Here is a 21,937-nt window from a genome sequence, read left to right on the forward strand (position 1 = left end):
ATTTCCAAATTCTGGGAAACCCTGTTATAGGGCACCTCTCTCTCATCAATTTAGTTACACAGCTCATATAATCATGTCCCTGTACATGAAGTGATACAGTGTTCTTTGCACTATGACCAGAAGGCTTGCAAAGCATAAATTTGCTGCTTCTCCCGCGTTGTAATAAAGCTCCATTGTAGTTTGAAATTAAACTATTACATGTTATTAATTTGTTTATAGTAAGGCAAATTTAAATATTATATGTTAAAGTTTTGCTAGATAATCCTGGAACATAAAACTCACATAAACCATATAATAGGATAATTTGTATGCCAGGTAATTCACTCAATATTTTCAATACAATCAGGCACTCTATAGTTTAATGAAGATTGAATTATCTGAAAACTAAAATGAAAGATTGAAAAATAATATATCAAGAAAATGGTAAGTCGATAATTATTATTATCCTGAAAGAAACTTTAAGAGGTTCCCCTGGTAGTACTTAAAATAACCTAGTACCATGAAAAGATTCATATTATCTTTTAATTCCATTTTTCCACAAATATTTTGAAGTATCCTTGTGCACCCCCCAAAATAATTGGTGTTAATATTTCTTCTAGTATTTATAAATATGTATAACTTTTAAATGGTGATTGTATCCTACTATTTAATTGATCATTATTTTAACAGCTTTTTACTCATGACATAATTTTCTTAAAACATTTAGTTTTATGGCTGAATAATACTCTAAGATAAACATCATAATTCTCTTAGACATTTTCTAATTTTTCAAAATTTAAATGTGTTTTCTTAATTTCAATATTCTTAAAATGTCACACCGAACATCTTCGTGCATCAAAGTTTCTCTTCATTAGAGATTTTACTCTCCCATAATACATTAGATTCCTTGAAGAGATTTAACTAGGTCAAACCATCTAACAAGTTTTAAGATTCTTGCAGTATATTTGAAATTACATTTCTTTTAGTACAAGTCTTTTCAAGCTTTTCCACTGAAGTACCCCTTTGGAGAGAGGATTAAGGAGGAATTCTCAAGGATCTGTGATTTAGCCTAAAGTGGCTACAACCATAAATATGACTTTCTTAACATCTCATGTTTATCTTTAAAATCCTTGCAACATTAACAAAAATTGATGCACAATTTGCTGTCTACCGCACATAGTATCTGTTAACTTTAGCATTAACGTAATTTTCTATAAACCTAAAGTATCTGTTAACTTTAGCATTAAACTAATTTTCTATAAACCTTTGTGTTACTATGGAGAAATATTATCATATATATTCTGGGATTTTGCATACACTTGTGTGTAACAGTTTAAGGAAGAACAGCCTTAGAACATCTTTCATGCAGTAATGAGCTGATTATGGGGAAGGAGTCAAATCTAGCTCAGTCAAGAACTGGTTTCTTAACTCACACTACAAATAAGAATGCAGTTTTTACACAAAAATTCATTAAGGAAAATCTACCTGGGGAAGGCTGAGCACAGACCTTCTTACCTATCGCATTTCCACTTCAAGAAAGAATTTAAAAACAGATAAAAATACCTCAGCTTCTTCTTGCTCTTTTTTAAGTTGTTCTAACATCTGTTGGAATTCTAATTCTTTCTGTCTAGCTTCTTCAATGTTTGCCTGGTTCTGTTCTTCATAGGCCATGGCAACCACAGCCAAGATCAAGTTAATTAGGTAAAAGGAGCCCAGGAAAATCACCACAACAAAGAAGATCATGTAGGTTTTGCCAGCAGCACGTAGCGTCTAGAGAAAAATGAAAATTGTTATTTCAATAATACAAAGGTTTTCTTTAGTAAATTATTTAAACTTAAATGGTATATTAGTCATGGGTAAATTTGGCAATTTTGTATAATCTCACATTATCAAAAAGTATAAAGGAATGAAATTATATCTTCATGGAAAATCAGTATTAAAATAAACACATTTTTATTACAAAGGATTTCACAATCTAATAAACCTGTACTAAAGTTAGGTATGATTCTTGATTGTGATTAAGTATAATAATAAAAAAATCCTGCATTTTTCTTTCCCACAGTATAAAAATTACTCATCAAACTTGCTCCTTTGCGCACTTTCAAATTTCAGAAACAGTTAATATCTATAGCCCCCTTTATTGTTAAAATTCTATCTTTCTTTAAAATGAAGTTCACAATAGAGTTTAATGTTACACAAGGCAAATAGCTTTACTGAATGAATTTATCTATTCATTTCATATTTATTTATTTATTTAGGTAGCTGGCTGATTCAGGGATCGAACCCTGAACCTTGGTGTTATGTGCATCATACTCTACCCAACTGAGCTAACTGGCCAGGACCGATAAATATTTCTTTTTTAGCTAACATTTTTATTAATAATTTAAAAATGCAACATACTTTTATCATACATTGCATTTTTAAATTAACTCAAAATAGTACAAATGGACATTAAAGGAAAAATAAGTCTCTTTCTTTCTCCTACCTATGATGCTTAGTTACTCTAGTCCCTTTTTTATCAGTTATCATTGTTACTAATTTCTTCTCTTGGATAAATTCTGAATAATGAAATTTTTAGGTCAATGGGAATGTTCATTTTAATTTTTATATAAATTCCCATGTTCCTCTCCAGTATTTACCAGCAATAAGAAAGCCTGCTTCCCTATACCTCAGTCAGACAATGTCTCTCTTTTGATCTGTTTTTTAAACTTTTTCATTTTTGTCACTCTGAAAAGTGAAAAATTATATGTTACTATTGTTTTAATTTGCATTTCTTTAATTTTGAGTAAGGATGACCTCTTTCTGCATATTTAAATATCATTCTCATTCTTTTTTTTCCTGTGGAGTACATTTTTACATAATTTCTATATTCATTTATAATATTCTCAAAAATTAGGTAAATATGAAACAGGCCAAAGAAGAATCTATTGCAATTCTGAGAAAAGTGATTCATTGTTACTTATAATACAGAATAACTATTTTGGTCTCCTTCCTTTTGGGGTTGAGTGCTAAGAATATACAAATAAATATATAGAGCCACATCCCCAAGATGTTCACATTCAAGTTAGAGGAGATGGCATGTGAATGAACAATTCCAGTACAAGACGTCAATGCTATAAAATGAAGACTATGCAGAAGGCTATGGAAATCCAGAGGAGGAAACAATTGATTTGGCAGAGGAAAACATAGGGAAGTGAATTAAGCCTTTAACTGTAAATAGGAGTTCAAGAATAAAACATGGTGAGCACATGAGCATAGGACAGCCTGGTGTGTTCAGGACACCCCAAGCACACGTGGAAAGCCATGTGTGTGCAAGAGTGGCTCCAGAGAACATTCCAGTATATCTTCTGCTCTACTCCTAAGACCCCATGGGATGATATTTTGAGGAAGGGGAAAGATCTAGAGATCAAATATGATGAAAAATGATAAATTATTTATGATTGAAGAATTACCCACTCTAACAGTGCTGGGAGTAAAACATTTCTAATTTTAGTAATAAGACAATAGAATTTCCTCCATTCTCAACTGAATAAAAAACCTCAGATTATAAAGCTGGTAAACAACATATATCAAGTTTTTACATCATTTTAAAATGCAATGCATGTTTCTCTTGGCACTCACCTGTTGGTAAAGGTTTTCCCAGTAATCCTGGGTCATTAGCCGAAACAAGGCTAAGAAGGCCCAACTGAAAGTGTCAAAGCTCGTGTAGCCATAATCAGGGTTTCTGCCAGCTTTCACACAGGTGTACCCTTCAGGGCACTGACTACAAATGAAAAGAACATTGCAGATTAGAGTGTCTTCAAGACAGAAGCTAAAGAACACTAGAGAAAAGTTATGAATTCAAGGTTCCTTTTATAGGGGAACAATATTGAATATTGATTAAGAACACATGATTTGGAGTCAGAACAAACTGGGTTTGAATCCCATCCTACTATTTACTAGTTGGTGGCTTTGTCGAATTACTTAAATTCTCCAAAGCACAGTTCCTTCTTTCTGTGAAAACAGGATAACACCTACCTGAAAAGGATAAGATTGATACTAAGTTTAAATAAGATAATGTGTTCAAATTACTTAACCTACTTCCTGCACATAGAAAGCATTTAATAAATGGCTGTTAACATCAGCATCATCAGAACTTGGAAACCTTCACCAGACGTTAATTATAGTTCTTGGATCAATAAGGATTAATATGTAGGCCTCTGCCAAAACTGTTTCTCCCCATATTATTCTTGGAATGAATTAGAATTAAGAGTAGTCAAAACATCGCAATTGTGTAAGTTCATAAAGATTTGTAGCTTTACAACTTTTCTCTTCCTAAAAGAGGTTGGATGTCTTTCCATGATGCCATTACATAAATACAGTGTTGTGAGATTCTTTGGGGAGCAGCAGCCTTATCTTGTTTATGTCTGTGTTCCCAGTGTACATAGAGCCAGATGCAGAGACATATGGACAGAAGAAGAGCAAGAGCAACTGCCCTGCTGCAAAATGAAGCTGGTGTATGCGGGAAACAGCAAGACAGATATCTGCATAAACAAGACGTTCTTAAAATAATTTCAGCCAAGTTCATGGTATCCTCTCATTTGGAGTGGCCAGAACACTACACTCAATTATCTATGAGTCACATTTAATTGGAGAATGGGTAGACCTTGGGGATGCAAAGAAAAATTGATTTTGTCACTTTACCTACCATAAAGAGAAAAGGCTTGAAACTGTCCAACCAACTTTTGGGGAGAGGGGGTTCTGGAAATAATTTTTCTTGAGATTTATATGACCTATATCTTGTTTTAATTCAAGCCCTACCTCAAAGTCTTCCTTAACTGTGAACATTTTATAGTCTGGATTCGCTGTGGGACAGAATGAGTCACATAGTGCCATGAAATACATGGAAAAAATTTAGAATCCAAGGTTCTAATTAGAAAAGTGATTGGGCATGTTTTTCCTTCTTTTGCAGCCTTTAGACTAAAAACAAAACAAATATTACATACCCTGAATCTGTGCTGAAACCACATAGGAGAGCATCTTTGGATCCCTCCAAGTAATAAAAATATCCTGTTTAGGAAGAATTTGAACAATGTAAAATTACAGAATGTAAGCTTTAAGAGTGATATAGCAGGTAAGTTAATGAATACCGACATATATACACACATTCAGGCCTGTTCCCAGGCAATATGCATCCATTTATTTATTACATTCTCATATATTCTCCTTCAAATATTTATTGATAACCTTTTATGAACCAGGTGGTAAATATAATGATAAATGTAATAAACAAGATCACTAGTTGTGCTGAGTTTCCTTTATGTCTAGGTGAGAGTGGAGGTTGGGGTGGAGAAAGACACTTAGCAAGTAAGTGAATAAAAGTACAAGGTGTTTTCAGATAGTGACAATGCTCTAAAGAAAATTAAGACAACATGATAAGCTATGGTCAGGGAAGGCCTTTCTAAGGATATGGCATTTGAACTGGGTCTTAAATGTGAAAAAGAAGCCAGCCATGTAAAGTCCCTAGTGAAGAAATACTTGAGCAGATGGAAAAGCAAGAGCAAAGGCCCTAAGGCAGAGATGAAGCTGGTGTGTGGAAGAACTGGCAAGATGGCCAGCCTGGCCACAGCGTGGCAAGTAGGGAGGATTGTGGTGGCAAAGGTAGGCAGGCACCAGATCATGCAGGACTGTGCATATTACAGAAAGGAGTTTGGATTTTACGTATGATTAGAAGAAATAGAAGTAGGAAGTGGTGATATGAAGTACCATTAGCAATTTTAAAGGTCACTGTGGTTGCTTTGTAGGCAGTAAACTATAGAAGAATAAGTGGGAAGCGGCAAGACCAGTCAAGTGACTATAGTGAGAAGTGGTATGGATACAACGTAGAGAATCACTGTGGATATGGAGAGAAGGGGATGGAAGTAGAGACAGGAATTGCTGATGAGGGCATGTGGGGTGTATGCAAGGGAGAGGACACAAGGACAATGCAACTGGGGAGATGGTGGTGCCAGTTACTGAGATGAGGAAGACGGGAGAACAGGCCTGGAGAAAAACCAACAGCTGTGTCCTAGCCATGCTTAATTTGACATGATTATTAGGTATTAAACTATATTTTTCAAGTAGGCAGTTGGACTGATATGAGGCCCCAGAGGTCAGCAGATCTAACAAGGATGGGGATACAAAGATGGGAGTTATTATCAGACAGATGGTTTTCAAAGCCATGGGACTTGACGAATTCACCCAGAGAGAAAGTGTAGATAGGGGAGGGAAAGGAAGAAAAAAGAAAGGAAGGCAGGGGGTGGGTAGAAGGGAGAGAAGAAAGGGAGCCCCTGACAAAATTCCGAAGTATTCCAGAAGACACAAAGGAGTCAGTAAGTCAGCACTATAAATGAATAAAATTTGTGTTCCAAAATTCCTTCATTGTTCGTTCACCAATCGTTATTTATTTAGGACCTACCCAAGTTCCAGGTGTTGAAGATATGACATTGAAATAAATGCATACTTTTCACTTTTCACCTTTCATGGCACCCTTTGTGCACATTTTCAGTGGTGAAGGGTCTCAATCTCTTCCATCATTCACTATTAAGGCTTATTCCTAAGACTGGGGGCAGATCTAACCCTGCATAGTAAATGACAAAAAAGCTTTTGTCACCTCTCCCAAATATCCATTCTTTTTAATAAGGGTTCAACTTCTATTTGACTCAAGTCAAAGAAAAAAATGTGACTATTAGAAGAGTTTGGAGGAATGGGAGAAGAAAGACTTTGAAGTTATCTATTTTTGGATTTAAATGTTGCTTCTAATCCTTCCTATGTAGGTGAATTTTCTTTAAGTGTTTAAGCCTTAGCCACTATGTCTGTAAAATGTAGATAAGAATACCTACTTTATAGAGTTACTGCACAGTATAAATAGGACATACAGTATAAATAGTATGTAAAACACTTCATATAGTGATCCACAGATTCTGTATTGGCTGCTCAAAGATGGGAGCTATTATTATTAAACTACTAACCAATTTCAGGTAAGACTCACTGACTGACTTACACATCATCATTTTGTCTTACCTAGAAGATACAAATAAAACAATGAAGCCTCTTAGTATGAGGTAGAAATTCGGGTGAGAATGTGCATTTACAGCCTTTTTTTCTAAAAACTCCTATTCCTCAGGAAGGATGGTCATGGCGGAGTGAGGATGGGGGAGCCTTAGATGCAATTTTTCATACATAAACCCCCAAAATATTTCATTAAGGTAGGATAACTTTAGAGTTATTCTGTAAAATAACACTGGTTTATGTTTATCAATCATCGAGGTTCTATGTTATAAGAATGGGCTCTCGAGCTAACCGTACGAGCACACTGCCAGGCTACCATAATTGAATTCAGTGCAAGAATGATGAAAGGTTGAAGCAATGTGAGTAGCTCATTCTGGTCTTGTAGAACACTTCCCAATAATTTCTAAGCAACAGACATTAAATTATATTTTTTTAAACAGGAAGCTGGACAGTGAGTTCATTTATTTGATCATGAATTTTGAAAAACACCTCTGAATGGGCTTTGCTATAGGACCCCCCTATGTAGGTTCCCTCTACCATTATAATTCTTGGATTTCCACAAGAATGCCAATTCATTTACCTCACCACTTTTTCATGATCTATCCACAACTACTGGATTCGCTGCTTTCTTTGTCCATCTTAAATCCATGGGCACTCATTACCATCATTTCCTTCCAATTTCCTCAACTTCTATGCATCTCTCTGCTTATCTACTAACCTGGCAGACCCCCAACCTGTATATAATCTAGCCTCCAACTTTTCTGTGCTTGCTCCCAAATGGCTGAATGTTGGAGGAGAAACTCTCACAACCAAATGAATGGTTACATTTTAAGTAAATAATCTCTAACATCAAATTGACACTCAAAAGAAACTCAATTTCCCATTCCCTAAGATAGCTATATAGTGCATTAGAATTTCCCCTTTCATACTTGTGTTCTTAGCCAATGATCCCATCTTACACTTCTCTGAGGAAATAAAAGCCGGTGGGTTTGAACTTAATCTTTTGATAACTCTGCAGTCTACTCCTCCATCTTTCCTTCTGCTTCAATGGAAATGTCTTTCCCCTTTGCTGTTTCACTTTCTCAAGGACTTGACTTCTCTCTCTTTCCTGAATTTGTTCATATATTGCTACTAATTCATATCTATCACTAGAAAAATGTCGCTATCAAAACCAATCTCTAAAAAAAAAATAAAAAATGCCAGCCATTATTCTGCTCCCTTTACAGCCAAATTTCCAGGAATAACTGTCTACAAATATTACCATCTCTTCTTTCCAATCTCTTATTCACCCCTGTAACTACCTTAGTCTGACCTTGTGCCCCTATCACTCCCCAAAATTTTCTCATAAAATTTTCTGGTGACTTCCACGTTGTTTATGCTCATGCATATTTTTCTATCTTCATCATCCTTAAATCTTGACCTTGCAGCATCATTCTACACAAACACAGCCTTTTTCAAAATATACTTTCTTCTCTCCGATTTGTTATTTTTATCTTCATTTGCTTCTTACTTTACCAGAGGCTCCTTCTCTGTGTCCTTTTCTGGGTCTTCCTTTCTACCTGAATTCTAGATATTATGGTTGTGGAGTTGAGCATCTTCTAAACACCATATTACTTTAAACACCAGGTTGCCCATCTTCTACCTGCTTATTAACATCAGGGATGTTCAGAAGAATGTGTGTGTGTGTGTGTGTGTGTGTGTACTTTCTTTTTGAGGATCACTTGGAATTTATATCTCCGAACAAGGCAGTTCCTCTGATCTCTATACTTAAGTCTTCAATTGTCTACTTTATATCTCAAAAACATCTCAACTTTAGCTACCTAATAGTGACTTTCCTCTATAAACCTGTCCACATTTCCCTCACTGACCATTGCTACCCATCCAGTTATTGCAGCCCAAACTGACAAGACATCCTCAAGTCTTCCTCTCTTCTCTAATCCATCAGCAAGTTCTACAGATTTTGTCTTGAGCTCATACTTCTCTCCACTTCCCTGCCAGCACTCTAGACAAAGCCTCTCCCCTCCATCTTGCCTGGATGATGGAAACAACCTCTTCAGTGGTCTCCCTTACTCCAATCCACACTTGCCCAATCAATTGTCTATATGGCATATATGGTGATGAGAACCACTGCATTTAAAATAAAAAACAAACCACTTTCCATGGGCTAAAACATCCTGCATGATATGACCCCTGCCTTTTCCTTCTGTTTTCTCTGTTGCCATTCTGCTTCTCCCTTGCTAAAGTGTGACAACACTGCTATTTTTCCATTCTTTAAACATATAACACTCTTTCTTGTTTCAGGGCCATTGCACAGGCTGTCTCTTCTTATTGAAGTAGCACCCCCATTACACATACTTACATCCACACTTACATTATTTTATGGCTTCTTATTATCTCTATTTAAATGCCACCCTCTTGAAGAGATCTTCTTGTTTAGTCACTCTCTCAGCCCCTGAGGTTTATTTTATCTTCCCCAGTGAGTGGGAAAGGACATATTTAATCAAATTTTAAAAACAATGTATAATTCTCTTTATTATCCAAGTAGAATCCTTACCTTTCCTCTCAGATCTCCATCTAACAAAAGCACGCATATTTGAAAGGTTCTTGATTTCCACCTCACCCTGGATCAAATTTTCTATTAAGGTTTATGCATTCATGTGGGCAACATTTTACAAACACATTCAAGGTGTTAGACAGAAAGTACAATCTTGATCTCATTTTCACCCAATATTCATCAACAGCTCCACCAAGAGACACTGTGCTAGGGGATAATTGTTTAGAGAACATGCAGTTCATGTTTATGTGAGATACTTTAAATTATACTTCTGAATTAAGCAGTCTTCTGAGACTGTGTGTACAGATCATCTCACGTGGTTCCTACAGAACTAACTACAAAATTAAACTTTGGTGTGATGCCAACAGCCTATATCGAGGAAAGCCATTGAAGCAGCTGTGAAACTCATCTTTAATTATGAGGATGGTGCTGACAAATATGAGCAAACTGTTTTGTTTTATATAAATATTTAGAAATACTACATATTAATGTTTCATAATTGATATTATCATTATATCATGATTAATATAAGATGTATTTTAGTTATAAATATAATCTAATAAACACAAAAATATAACTATATTATCATACAAGTATACCACATTATATAATAAATGTAAGTATGTATTACATAATAAACTATACATATATCATATAGTTAAATATAATGTTCAATATTAAATCATAGCTACATTTATTTCTCCAGAGTAAATTAATTCTTTTTTAATCTTACAGGAAATAGAACTATCCCACATTCCTTTTGCCAGTACTGCTAGAAAGCTTAGTGTAGCAACTTTCTATATATCTGAGTAGCTTTAAAATAATGAAATTGAAAGCAACATTCCATTGTTAAAAGAGAGTGATGCTTTTGGCATTATTTCAACCTATTAACAATTGCAGGGTCTTTTGTTGTTCCATATGAATGTTACGATAGTTTTTTTCTGGTTCTTTGAAGAATGTCATTAGTATTTTGATGAGGATTACACTGAATCTGTAGATCACTTTGGGTAGTATGGACATTTTACAATGTTAATTCTTCCAGTCCAAAAGTATGGAATATCTTTCCATGTTGTTGTGTATCCTTTAATATCTTTCAGTAGTGATCTGTAGTTCTCATTTGTAGAAGTCTTTTACCTCCTTGGTGAAATTGATTCCTAGGTTTTTTTGTGTGTGTGTGACAATTGTAAATGGGCTTACTTTCTTGATTTCTCTTTCTGTTAGTTTATTATTGAAGACTATAAATACAACTGATTTTGGGGTGTTGAATTTGTGTCCTGCAACCTTACTGAAACTATTAATCAGCTCTGAGAGTTTTCTGATAGAGTCTTTAGGTCTTCTATGTATAGAACCATGTCATCTGCAAATACGGACAGTTTGCCTTCATCTTTTCCAATCTGGATGCCCTTTTTTTCTTTCTCCTGCCTGATTGCTCTGGCTAGTACCTCCAGTACTATGTTAAATAGGAGTGATGAAAGTGGGCATCCTTGTCTTATTCCTGTTCTTAAGCCTTCAGTTTTTCCCCATTCAGGATGAAATTGGCAGTGGGCTTGTTGTAGATGGCTTTTATTGTTTTGAGATACTTTCCTTCTATACCTAATTTGCTGAAAGTCTTTATCATAAAGTGATGGTGAATTTTGTCATATGCTTTTTCTGCATCTACTGAAATAATCATATGGTTTTGTCCTTGATTTTGTTGATGTGGTATATGACATTTATTGACCTGCATTTGTTGAAACATCCTTGCATCACTGAGATGAGTCCCACTTGATCATGGTGTATAACTTTTTTTGCTGTGTTGATGTATTCTGATTACTAGTATTTTATTGAAGATTTTTATGCCTATGTTCATCAGATATTGGTCTGTAATTTTCTTTTATTGTTGTATCTTTGTCTGGTTTTGGTATCAAGGTAGTACTGGACTCATAGAATGAGTTTGGGAGAATGGCCTCCGTTTTGGAATACAGAACCCAGAAATCAACCCACAGACTTACAGCCAACTTGTATTTGAGAAAGGCAACAAAAATATACACTGGGGAAAAGACTGCCTCTTCAATAAATAGTGCTGGGGAAACTGGACATCCATATGCAGAAGAATGAAACTAGACCTGCACCTCTCACCATATACCAAAATCAACTCAAAATGGATTAAAGACTTAAGTATGAGACCTGAAACTGTAAAACGTCTAAGGGAAAATATAAGGGAAACACTTCAGGAAGTTGGACTGAGCAAAGACTTTATGAACAAGAGCCCTAAAGCACAAGAAACAAAAGAAAAAAATAAACAAATGGGATTATATCAGACTAAAAAGCTTCTGCACAGCAAAGAAAACAACATAGTGAACTGACAACCTACAGAATGGGAGAAAATATTTTCAAACTACATATCTGAGAAGATAATATCCAAAATATACAAGGAACTCAAGCAACCACACAGTTAAAAAAACAAATAACCCAATTTAGAAATTAACAAAGGAGCTGAATAGACATTTTTTGAAGGAAGACATACAAATGGCTAATAGGCTCTTAAAAAAATGCTCAACTTCACTAATAATCAGGGAAATGCAAATTAAAACCACATTGAGATATGACCTCATCCCAGTTAGACTGGCTATAATAAAAAAGATGGAGAATAACAAATGCTGGCAAGGAGATGGAGAGAGGTGAACACTCCTACACTGTTGGTGTGACTGAAAATTAGTACAACCACTATGGAAAACTGTATGGAGGCTTCTTAAATAACTACAGATAGATCTACCATACAACTTGGCAATCCCACATCTAGGTATGCACTCAAAGGAATGGAAATCACAATGTTGAAAGGATACCTGCACTCCCATGTTCATCACAGCTCTATTTACGATAGCCAAGATATGGAAACAACCTAAATGTCCACCGACGGACAACTGGATAAGGAAAATGTGGTATATATATACCATGGAATACTACTTTTCCATAAGAAAGAATAAAATTCTGCCATTTGCTGCAACATGGATGAGGTTGGAGAAAATTATGTTGACTGAAATAAGCAAGGCACAGAGGGAAAAACACCACTTATAAGTGGGAGCTAAGAGAGAAAGAAGGAAGGAAAGAAAGACCACAATGCTGCATTGTTCTCGCAGAAGGAGAGAGCATACATAGGGTGGTGGGAGAGTGGGGGGAGGGGGTTGGGGATTAATTGGGTGGTGGACATGGGGAATAATCAGAATTTGGAATCTGTGGTAATGGGAATGCTGATACTATTGATCTGACCATCACATCTTCGGCACAGATGGTGATAGTCAGCTTTGTATCCCATGAACATTCATAAACAATTTAAAAAAATGCAGGGACATTCTTACTTCTATGGTCTTCTTCAGTCTCAAGGGTCTCTATTATGCTTTGTAATGTTTCATTATTTTCAAGTGAATTCCGAAAACATTTATGCTTCAGGTTGCCCATGAACAGCTGTAGTCCTATTAGAGCAAACACACTCAAACAGAACACAGTCAGGATCATGACATCAGAGAGCTTCTTCACTGACTGGATCAGGGCTCCCACAATGGTCTTCAGGCCTGAAAAAGGGGCATGGGGGGAAAGAATTCATAATGACATAAAGCCTCTGAATAAGAAACAAAAACAAAACGCAAGCTTTCCTAGAAATGCATGCATTATATCAAATCAATGACCTTAAGTAACCTAATTTCAAAAAAAGCCTACTAGCTCAAAAGGTTTGGATTTGCCATTTTATATGCATTTTTTTCCTATACATTATAGCAAATGATTAAAAATAGTAAAATATTCCCAAAGAATACTCAAGTTGTCAAAATAAATAATTTGATTGCTCAAACCATATCCACTTACTTGTAAAAATAAATTTTGTAAGTTCAGAATCAGTAAATGCTTGTCAAACAAACCATCTCTCTGTAACAGCACCAAAACAAATATGAGATTTGAATTGCAGCACATAATGACAACTTATAATGAACTAGTTTTCTGTTAAGAAATGGTTTGTTGAGGAAAGATAAAAAACAATGTGTCATGCAATACCCCCATGCTCATATTTATTATCTCTTTTTCTTAACTGTATAAAAAGCAATTCAAATGAATTGAAACTTTCCTTCCTGTATAAGCAAATGAAAAATGAGTCCTTTACAGGAGAGAAATTTTCAAGTTGAGATATGAGCCAGCTGGTCATCTTCATCCTCCAAGACCCATGCAGTTGATTAAACTCAAAGGCTGATTTTTAGTAACAATTATGAAAAACAGAAGGAACCAAATTTAATCATAAAATTGTATATGAGAAAGGTTTTTTTAACCTTTCCTCCAAAAGATCAAAGTCAGCCCTGGTGTTTAACCCCTCTCACCTGGAATAACTGAAATTGTTTTCAATGCTCGGAGAACTCTGAATGTTCTCAACGCTGAGACATTGCCCAGGTCCACAAACTCTGTCACATATCTGTAATAGGGAGTTTATATACAAACACAGTGACAACACACACACACACACAAAGAACAACTCCCAAATAGCTGGAGTTATGAGTGGCCTAAAGCTTCGCACCAATTACTTCTTACCTGGAATTACAGAAATAGTTTTCAAAGCTCTCAATACTCTGAAAGTTCGAAGAGCTGAAACATTGCCTAGGTTTACAAATTCTGTTAAATACCTGTAGAATTAAATCAGAGTTATTCAGAATTTAGATAGAATCTATGATACTTACCCATGCCTTTAGTCAAGTTATTTTCTATGTTTGGAACTTCTTTTTTAAATGTATAGTTCTGCAAGTCTTTTTTCCTATCATAACTAATTTAACCTAATTTACTTTTATTTAATTCATTTGATGCAAAAAAAATACAAATATTACATTATTGATGTGGTTTCATACACTTAAATGCCTAAATAACAATTAAATTCTTCAATTATTAGACCCTCAATATTACGGTAATGTAGATTTTTAATTTCTTATAAAACATTGAGAACAGTATGTTAAGTGAAAGAAACCAGACACACAAGGCTGCATACTGTATGATTCCATTCATACGAAACATCCAAATTAGGCAAATCTATAGAGATAAAATGTAAATGAGTGGTTTCTAAGGGGCTGGGGTGGATGGAATGGAAGTGACCACTAATAGGTATGGAGTTTCTTTTGGGGGTAATGAAAATGTTCTCAAGTTAGATAGCTGTGATGGTTGCACATCTTTGTGAATGTACTAAAAAATATCGAATCGTATACTTTAAAAGGGTGAGATTTATTATGTGATAATTGTATTAATAGAAAAAGGAGTCCCACGAGAAGAGGTAGTCTTCTTTAACACCATGTTTTCTTATTAGCAGACAGCAGATGGAACTGCAGCATCATATATGACCTCAAAAGGAGGGAGCCTGATGGACAAGGAGGTGGGGTAAGGGAATCGGAAACTAGAATTCTTAAGACCCTTCTGAATCGTCTACATGGCTCCAATGAATATAAATTACCTTTATAATTCAAAGTGATAAAGGAAAAATATCATAGCTCAGTTTAAGGTTAAAAAAAATAAATGCTTGTGGCAAATACATTTGGGAAAAAGAGTACTGATGTGAATGAATTAAAATTATATTTTATTGTAATATTTTCCATTGAAAATAAACTGGATGCATATGTAATGCATATACAATGAATTACCATTAGTTTTAGTAAGCAGTGACAACTCTTGTAAAAATATTTACTTTATATTTTAATACATTTATTAGCCCTTGAATAGTGCAGGTTAACAAAAAGAGCAGTGTATGTATAATTAAAGAACTGAGATTTTTTTTTTTTTTTTTTTTTTTTTTTGGTGATCTTACAGGTTTTATTTACCTTTAAATAAGAACCTAGAGAAAATGTCACCTAATTGGTATTGCATAGACTATCAATCCCAGTGCTAAGCACAGAGGAAAATGATCGGTCTTGATGTCAGACACCTTTGAGTGGGAAATACTTCCTGAAAAATCCAGTATGATTTCATTTACCTTTAAATGCAATTATTACAGGCAGGAAACATCAGACCCCTAAGATTTGTTCCTAACAGAATACCGCAATTCTGAGATTTTCATGTATTTGCCATTTCAAAAAACTGAAAGTACTTACGCAAAAACAATGACGACAAAATCCAGCCAGTTCCATGGGTCACGAAGGAAAGTGAATTCTCCTACACAGAAGCCTCTTGCAAGGATTTTTATAAGTGATTCAAAAGTATATATCCCAGTAAAAGTGTACCTAAACACAAGAATCCATGAGCATATTAGATATGAGGAGAATAAAGCACCATGTAAATCTTAATAAATTATTTTCTCTGATTAACCCAAGGAAGGTATCTATTGGAGAATGACTGTAGGTTTATGAACCCACTCTAAGTATTAGAATAAACTACAGTAGAGGTCTTTCCAGAAAATCTTAAAATGTGCATATCAAAAACACTCCCAGAAAGGAAAGGTATCTGAAATAAAGAACATAGGTATTAGATTTGCCTAGAAAATTCCTACTTTGTTTCTATCAAAAATACAGTCGAGAATAAGAGATATGTAACATTTTAAAGAAAAGGGCAGGGATTCTGATGAGTTCACGCATCTAGAAAACACAGTAGCTGGTTAGAACACAGTGCTGATAACACCAAGTTCCAGGGTTTGACCCCTGTATTGTCCAGCCATCAAAAAAACAAAAAACTAAAACCAATAAACAGCAGCAACTAAAAACACAGTAGCATCTAATTATTCTAATCTACTGCTAGTGGGTTAATACTACAGAGAAGAAAAGAACTGAAAAAGAAAAGCAACTGTATAACTTGGGAAGATAAGCACAATTTTTATAGATGTAGTAACCTCCTGGCAGGAAAAGAAAAGGATGAAAATGATAATATTAAAACTATATTAAAATGTACTTGTAACCACTTACTCTACATTTTTGGTCCAATCTGGAGGGGTACTCAGGGTCATAAATATACAGTTCGTCAGAATAGTGCACATGATAAGCATGCTGAAGAAGGTAGCTTAGAATCAAGGAATATAAGAGACCACCCACCACAGGACCTTTAAATAGCTGGAGATAATACTTGTTGAAATGACAACAACTTCTCCCTGGAAAATAATTCTGAATGAGCATAGAAACTACTTTTTTGTCTCTTTGAACGAGAGAATAATAAATTAAATGAATATATACTAAGATGCTAATATTGCCATTCTCCCAACCTTCTCTGAGACTTCCACCAAATCCTATTGAAATTGATACACTAAAACCAGAATCCTTCAAAGCGCAAAAGGACTAAAATCTATATTTGAATAAAATAGCAAAACCTACACTTTAAAGTACCATTGTAAGTAAACGTTTTGAAAAGGATATGAGTGTACTAAAATCTTAATAGATATTCTTCTCAGAGGACTGAAAGGAGATAGCATGTACAAAGCAGGTGCGGCATTGAAACGGAAGATTGCTTTCCCTTTGTTTAATACTATGAAAGTCTGCAGGAAGAAAAAGAAAACAATATAAAGTTGAGAATACAAAATTTCAGTCTAGCACATCAATACCAGCAGATTTCATCTCTACAGGGCAGTGTTTTATTAAAGAAACACTGCCATCAGACACAAGCAATTTGGTTCCAATGCCTTAATGCAGCTATCAATGTCACCTTGGCCAGTGAACTCCAAGTCCATTTCTTTCCAGTAAATTATGAATTGAGCTATTTAAGAGCATGTATTGCTTAGAGCTTCCGAAATACTGTCTTCTCTTTTTCTTATTCGTTCAGGAGTAACCACTTGTAGCTATCAGTGATTTTTACCTTAACACCTTGAGAATTTTAATACTTGCTGGCAATTGTCATGGTTAGCAGCAAATGACATGAAATACGCATTCTTTCCAAAAATAATTTCATAAATTTAAGGAATGTCAGAGTTGGAAGAATCCTTCCAAACACGCAGTTCAATTTCCTCTTTTAGTTGAAATACTAATAATAGCTAAAATAAAAGACATAATGAACTTGTTTCTACTAATCATGGTAATTAAAAAAAATATAAATAGAATCAAACATTCTTAAAATATGTTATTGTAGCCATTGCATAATGAATGACATTCTCCATGGCTTTGGTATTTAGTTAAGAAATAAAAACAAACAACAGCAACAACAAAACATTAAAACAACCTAAGGCATTGTCTTGGAAATCAGAAAGACCAAGTTCAAACCCCTGTTTTCTTTTTTGAGTGTTGGCAGGCAAATATCATGTGTTATCCAGAAGACATCAACTTAGTCTTTTTGTTGTTGTTTTGTTTAATCTAGTTTTATAAAAGTTTATAAGTGGGCTTCTGGCGATATACATTTTTCACCAAATTGAGGAGAGAAGTTCGTGAATCTGGCTTTTTACTTGAAGGTGCACATGTTCTCTCAAGAAAATTAACCAGAATCTATTATTCTCAGATGCCCTTTTATTTTCCTCTTCCCTTTCACTATATGAGTTAAATCTGAACATAATTTAACATAAAATTCATTTTTACATGGAAAGTTAGTTTTAAAATTAGTACCTAGTCCTTGAATACAACTATCTTTTTCTTAAATCTCAGAACACTGTGCTTTTAAAAACTTATTCATCCATTCTTTCTATGGTTGTATAGGGAGTAACTATGGTGGCAAAGAAAGGAGTTGAATATAAATGAGGTGTGACTTTTTTTATTCAAGGAGCTTCCCAGAGAAGTGATAAGACTTCCCACGGTAACTCTTAAATAAGGACAGGTATGACAGGTATAATACAGAGAAATGCAAATAGAAGGGTATGAGAGTAAAGAGAGGACAGGGCCACTTGTCTATCAGAATTACAGGGAGACTTCATTAACCAGAAGTCTTCTGAGCTAACATGAAAATCACATTACTGTCTAGCCTTGGCAAGATCTTGCACTTAAAATTAAAAAAAAAAAAAGACTCAGTTTGATATTTTAAAATCTAAATTAGCAATTTTAATTTGCATTAAAAACTTTTGAAGAATTTTTGTGTTTATACACACATAGGAGGAGTTAATTATAAGAAGGAAAAGTAGGTAGGACTATGAAATTTGGGGGATCAGTTTGTCATGTCCAAAAAGGCAGATCATTACACTAAACACTTTAAAAGATAAAAGAAATCAAAAGTAGTATGCCAATGTCAGAACCAGATTTAATGAAAAATTAGAAAAAGAACATATTCTGAATATACCCCATCTATGGTCATGATGTGGTTATTCACTAAATTCCACTTCGTCTCAATTTAAAAGATCTTTGGTACAGAAGGAAGTCAATGGAAACCCACTACTGAAGCCACAATAAACTTACTTTTTTGTCTGCGTAGAACGGGTCTAGGTCCTCGAGGGGCTCTGAGACCACATCTGGAGGAATGTCTCCATAGATGAAGGGCAGCTGTTTGCCAGCTTCCAAATCACTGCTGGGCTTTGGGCCTTCCTCATCACTGTCTTTCTTTTCTTCTTTAGGTTCCTTTGTTTTTCCTTCAGCAATGCGTTGTTCAATGAGGGCGAGAGACTGTTTTGTGAAGCGGACAAAGCTCTGAGGTCGTGGGGGAGGCAACATTGCCATCTTTTCATCCTGTATCTTTTATTTCCCCTTTAACGCCTTACATAAGAGGCCTGGATGGAAACAAAGACTTAAATGTATGGCTGCCAGGAAAAGCACATTAAAAAAAATAATAATAACAAACACCCCCCCCAAAACCCCCCCCCCAAAAAAACCCACAGGTTTTTTTTTCTGTCAACTACAAGAGGTTTTATGTTCATAAAATTCTTCTTCTTCTTTTTTTTTTTTTTTTTCTTTTTTGGCAACTGGCAAGTATGGGGATCCAAACCCTTGACCTTGGTGTTATAACACTGTGCTCTAACCAGCTGAGCTAACCGGCCAGCCCTGTTCATAGAATTATTATTAATTTTTTAAAGGGACTGCTATGTACCAGGCAATGGGCAGGATTTATTTTCCATGGCTTCTAACCATCTTCATTTAAAAATTTGAACTTAACACTTTACAGCTTTAACGTAAAATACTGACGATTTTCTGAACAAATTTTTCTAAATTCTCTTTACGTTTCATCTGTATTCACCTTTGGTCAACTTTTCTCTTTTCAAAGTCTCTGCGATATTACTCCTGGTGGCGCCCCTCTCTGGGTTTGTTGAAAAGTGGAATTAAAATATAATATGAATCTTTCCATAAACTTTTTGAAGACCCCTTGTATTTCTATTTTGAATTAAAACCAACTTGTAAAAATGTTTTGGGAAGAACAAAGAGAAGAAATGAAATTTAGAAAATGTTTGTGATGGATTCAATATAAAAAGTAAAAAATCACTCTGTTACGCACTCAAACCATGACCGTACTAATTAACATACATGTGAATACAAAACATCACAAAAAGTACAGAAAAAATGAATAAAAATAGAAGCTTGAGTTTCTACATATGTTTTTTGGGGGAATGTTTTAAATAAAAGAGCATGAAAAGTAGCAGTTCTTATTCTAAAAATAACAGACTCATTTCAATAAGTCAAAATAACTTAAAAACTCATTCATTATAAAATAAAAATGTGTTCATTCTTTCTTTTTGCAGTAAGTTTGCTTGGAAGTTGGGACATATCAATTTCCAGTAGGTCAGTCCACTGTGAACAGTTTGAAAGTTTTTATATTAAGTGATATCACCACACACAGAGGGAGAATGAATTAAGAGTAGCCATGTTCTGCTCTTTTATTTTCCAATGCTAAAAATAAAAATTATGGAAATCACAGTAGAGACGACAGGGTTGTGGAGATGCGAAAAAGAGGGTGGCTGCTGAAATTAATTCTTTTCCAGGTTTCTTCTATTCCCACGTCAAACAAAATAAATTTCAATTAGAACAAAATGGATGAATTTTCCCGTCAAGGTACTTGAGCACAGTAAAAGCCTATTATCAAAAAATCTATGTATTTTAAAAGGTGATAGTAAACCAATTAAAAATAACAAAAAACAATCATTTTGAGACATGATGATGTGTTTTAGAATGCATAAAGCAAATTCAGCTTTTTGGGAAAATGCTCTCTCCATGGTTTATCACATAATTGATATGCCATAGTATATATCATTGCATTTCTTTTTTAATCTTCTAACCCATGTTTAATTTAAATGTTTTTACTAAATACTTAATCTGGGCATGTTACTATAGATAATTAGGGCTGGGAGAGAAAAGAGAAAAATACAATTTTTGTCTTTAAGGAACTTACATTCTAAGAAGGAATACCAGTCACACCAAATCATACAGCAAAGACAAACCAGTTTCATTGTATTAAAGGAGAATACAATTAACATAAATAACTAATATTTTTTCCTACCCCGGTGTAAAAACAGAGAGAGAAGGTGGTGAGTACCTCTTTAAGGACAAAGTTTCATGCATTTTTGATATAAATTACTGGAGTCTTTTCAGTCTCTCTATTTACTTGCACAGATGGAGAACTAAAAGCCTTTTATAGTATGTAGATATATAGCAAAGTTACATGGGAGAGAATACATTGAAAGTCATGCAGTGGCACATTCAGAAATAATACACGTCTATTTATAGACTCAGAATTATGGAATTTTACAATTATGGACAAAGAAGTACAAGGATAGTCTACTTTGCTGGCCCTAACCAATTAATATTATTAATGCTTGTGAACAGAATTTGGATAGTTAAATGACTGTGTTTGCTGATTTGTCCTTGGTTTTTAAGTATTTTACTAACATTATTTACCACATTATTTTTATATTTCAACACTGGTAAAAAAAGACATATATTTTGATGGTAACTATAGTTAGGATAATTTTTTTAAAGAATGTAGTGAAAAATAAGGGATATTGCATGTGCACATTCAAAAGTAAAATGAATATGAAAGATAAACAGTGAACTATGACTTAGTAGTTCCATTACTAGGTGTAAATTCAAGAGAATTAAAAATATATGTCCACATAAAAACATGTACATGAATGTTCATAGCAGCATTATTCAAAATACAGTTAAATTAGATATATAAATATTTATTCTAAACTCATTATTATCTGTTATGTATGTATGTACATACGTATGTATATGTCTATCTATGTATCTATTTTTTCTTCATACATCTCTCCAGTCAAAGCAAAGTCAGCTTCCAATTCATGACAATGGTCTTATCCCACATGTTTATCATACCTTGGCTTCCAAATTCCCTTTGTAGTAAAAACAAAGACGTATAGTAGGGAATAATTTTATGACATGACTGATAATGAGAAGAAGACACTAAAGAATTTTCACAAATCTGAAGAACAGATAACGGATGGGATTACCCTAGCGAGGAGATCAAAGCAGAAGCCACAACCTAGAACACTCATCTGAGAAGGTAAGAACAGAGAAAGAAATATTTCTTCCCAGCAGT

General features: G+C 34.4%; 1 protein-coding gene across 3 annotated transcripts in view; it reads right to left on the reverse strand.

Annotated features, from left to right (window-relative positions):
• Window positions 1–19,110, reverse strand: part of SCN9A (sodium voltage-gated channel alpha subunit 9) — a 91,579-nt gene extending 72,469 nt beyond the window's left edge. For 2 of the 3 annotated variants that reach the window (XM_063107207.1, XM_063107205.1), the window contains exons 1-9: window positions 18,853–19,110; window positions 16,900–17,018; window positions 16,456–16,545; window positions 15,652–15,780; window positions 14,114–14,205; window positions 12,901–13,113; window positions 4,965–5,028; window positions 3,601–3,742; window positions 1,543–1,749 (exon numbers count right to left, since the gene is read on the reverse strand). In XM_063107207.1, the coding sequence (XP_062963277.1) occupies window positions 1,543–1,749; window positions 3,601–3,742; window positions 4,965–5,028; window positions 12,901–13,113; window positions 14,114–14,205; window positions 15,652–15,780; window positions 16,456–16,545; window positions 16,900–17,018; window positions 18,853–19,110 (1,314 nt within the window). Of the gene's footprint in view, window positions 1–1,542; window positions 1,750–3,600; window positions 3,743–4,964; window positions 5,029–12,900; window positions 13,114–13,905; window positions 13,998–14,113; window positions 14,206–15,651; window positions 15,781–16,455; window positions 16,546–16,899; window positions 17,019–18,852 lie in introns of all 3 variants that reach the window. The other variant, XM_063107206.1, reaches the window with a different exon arrangement.
• Between the last annotated feature and the right edge of the window lie 2,827 nt (window positions 19,111–21,937).

Source organism: Cynocephalus volans, chromosome 1 (assembly GCF_027409185.1).
Source record: "Cynocephalus volans isolate mCynVol1 chromosome 1, mCynVol1.pri, whole genome shotgun sequence".
NCBI classification, from domain to species: domain Eukaryota; kingdom Metazoa; phylum Chordata; class Mammalia; order Dermoptera; family Cynocephalidae; genus Cynocephalus; species Cynocephalus volans.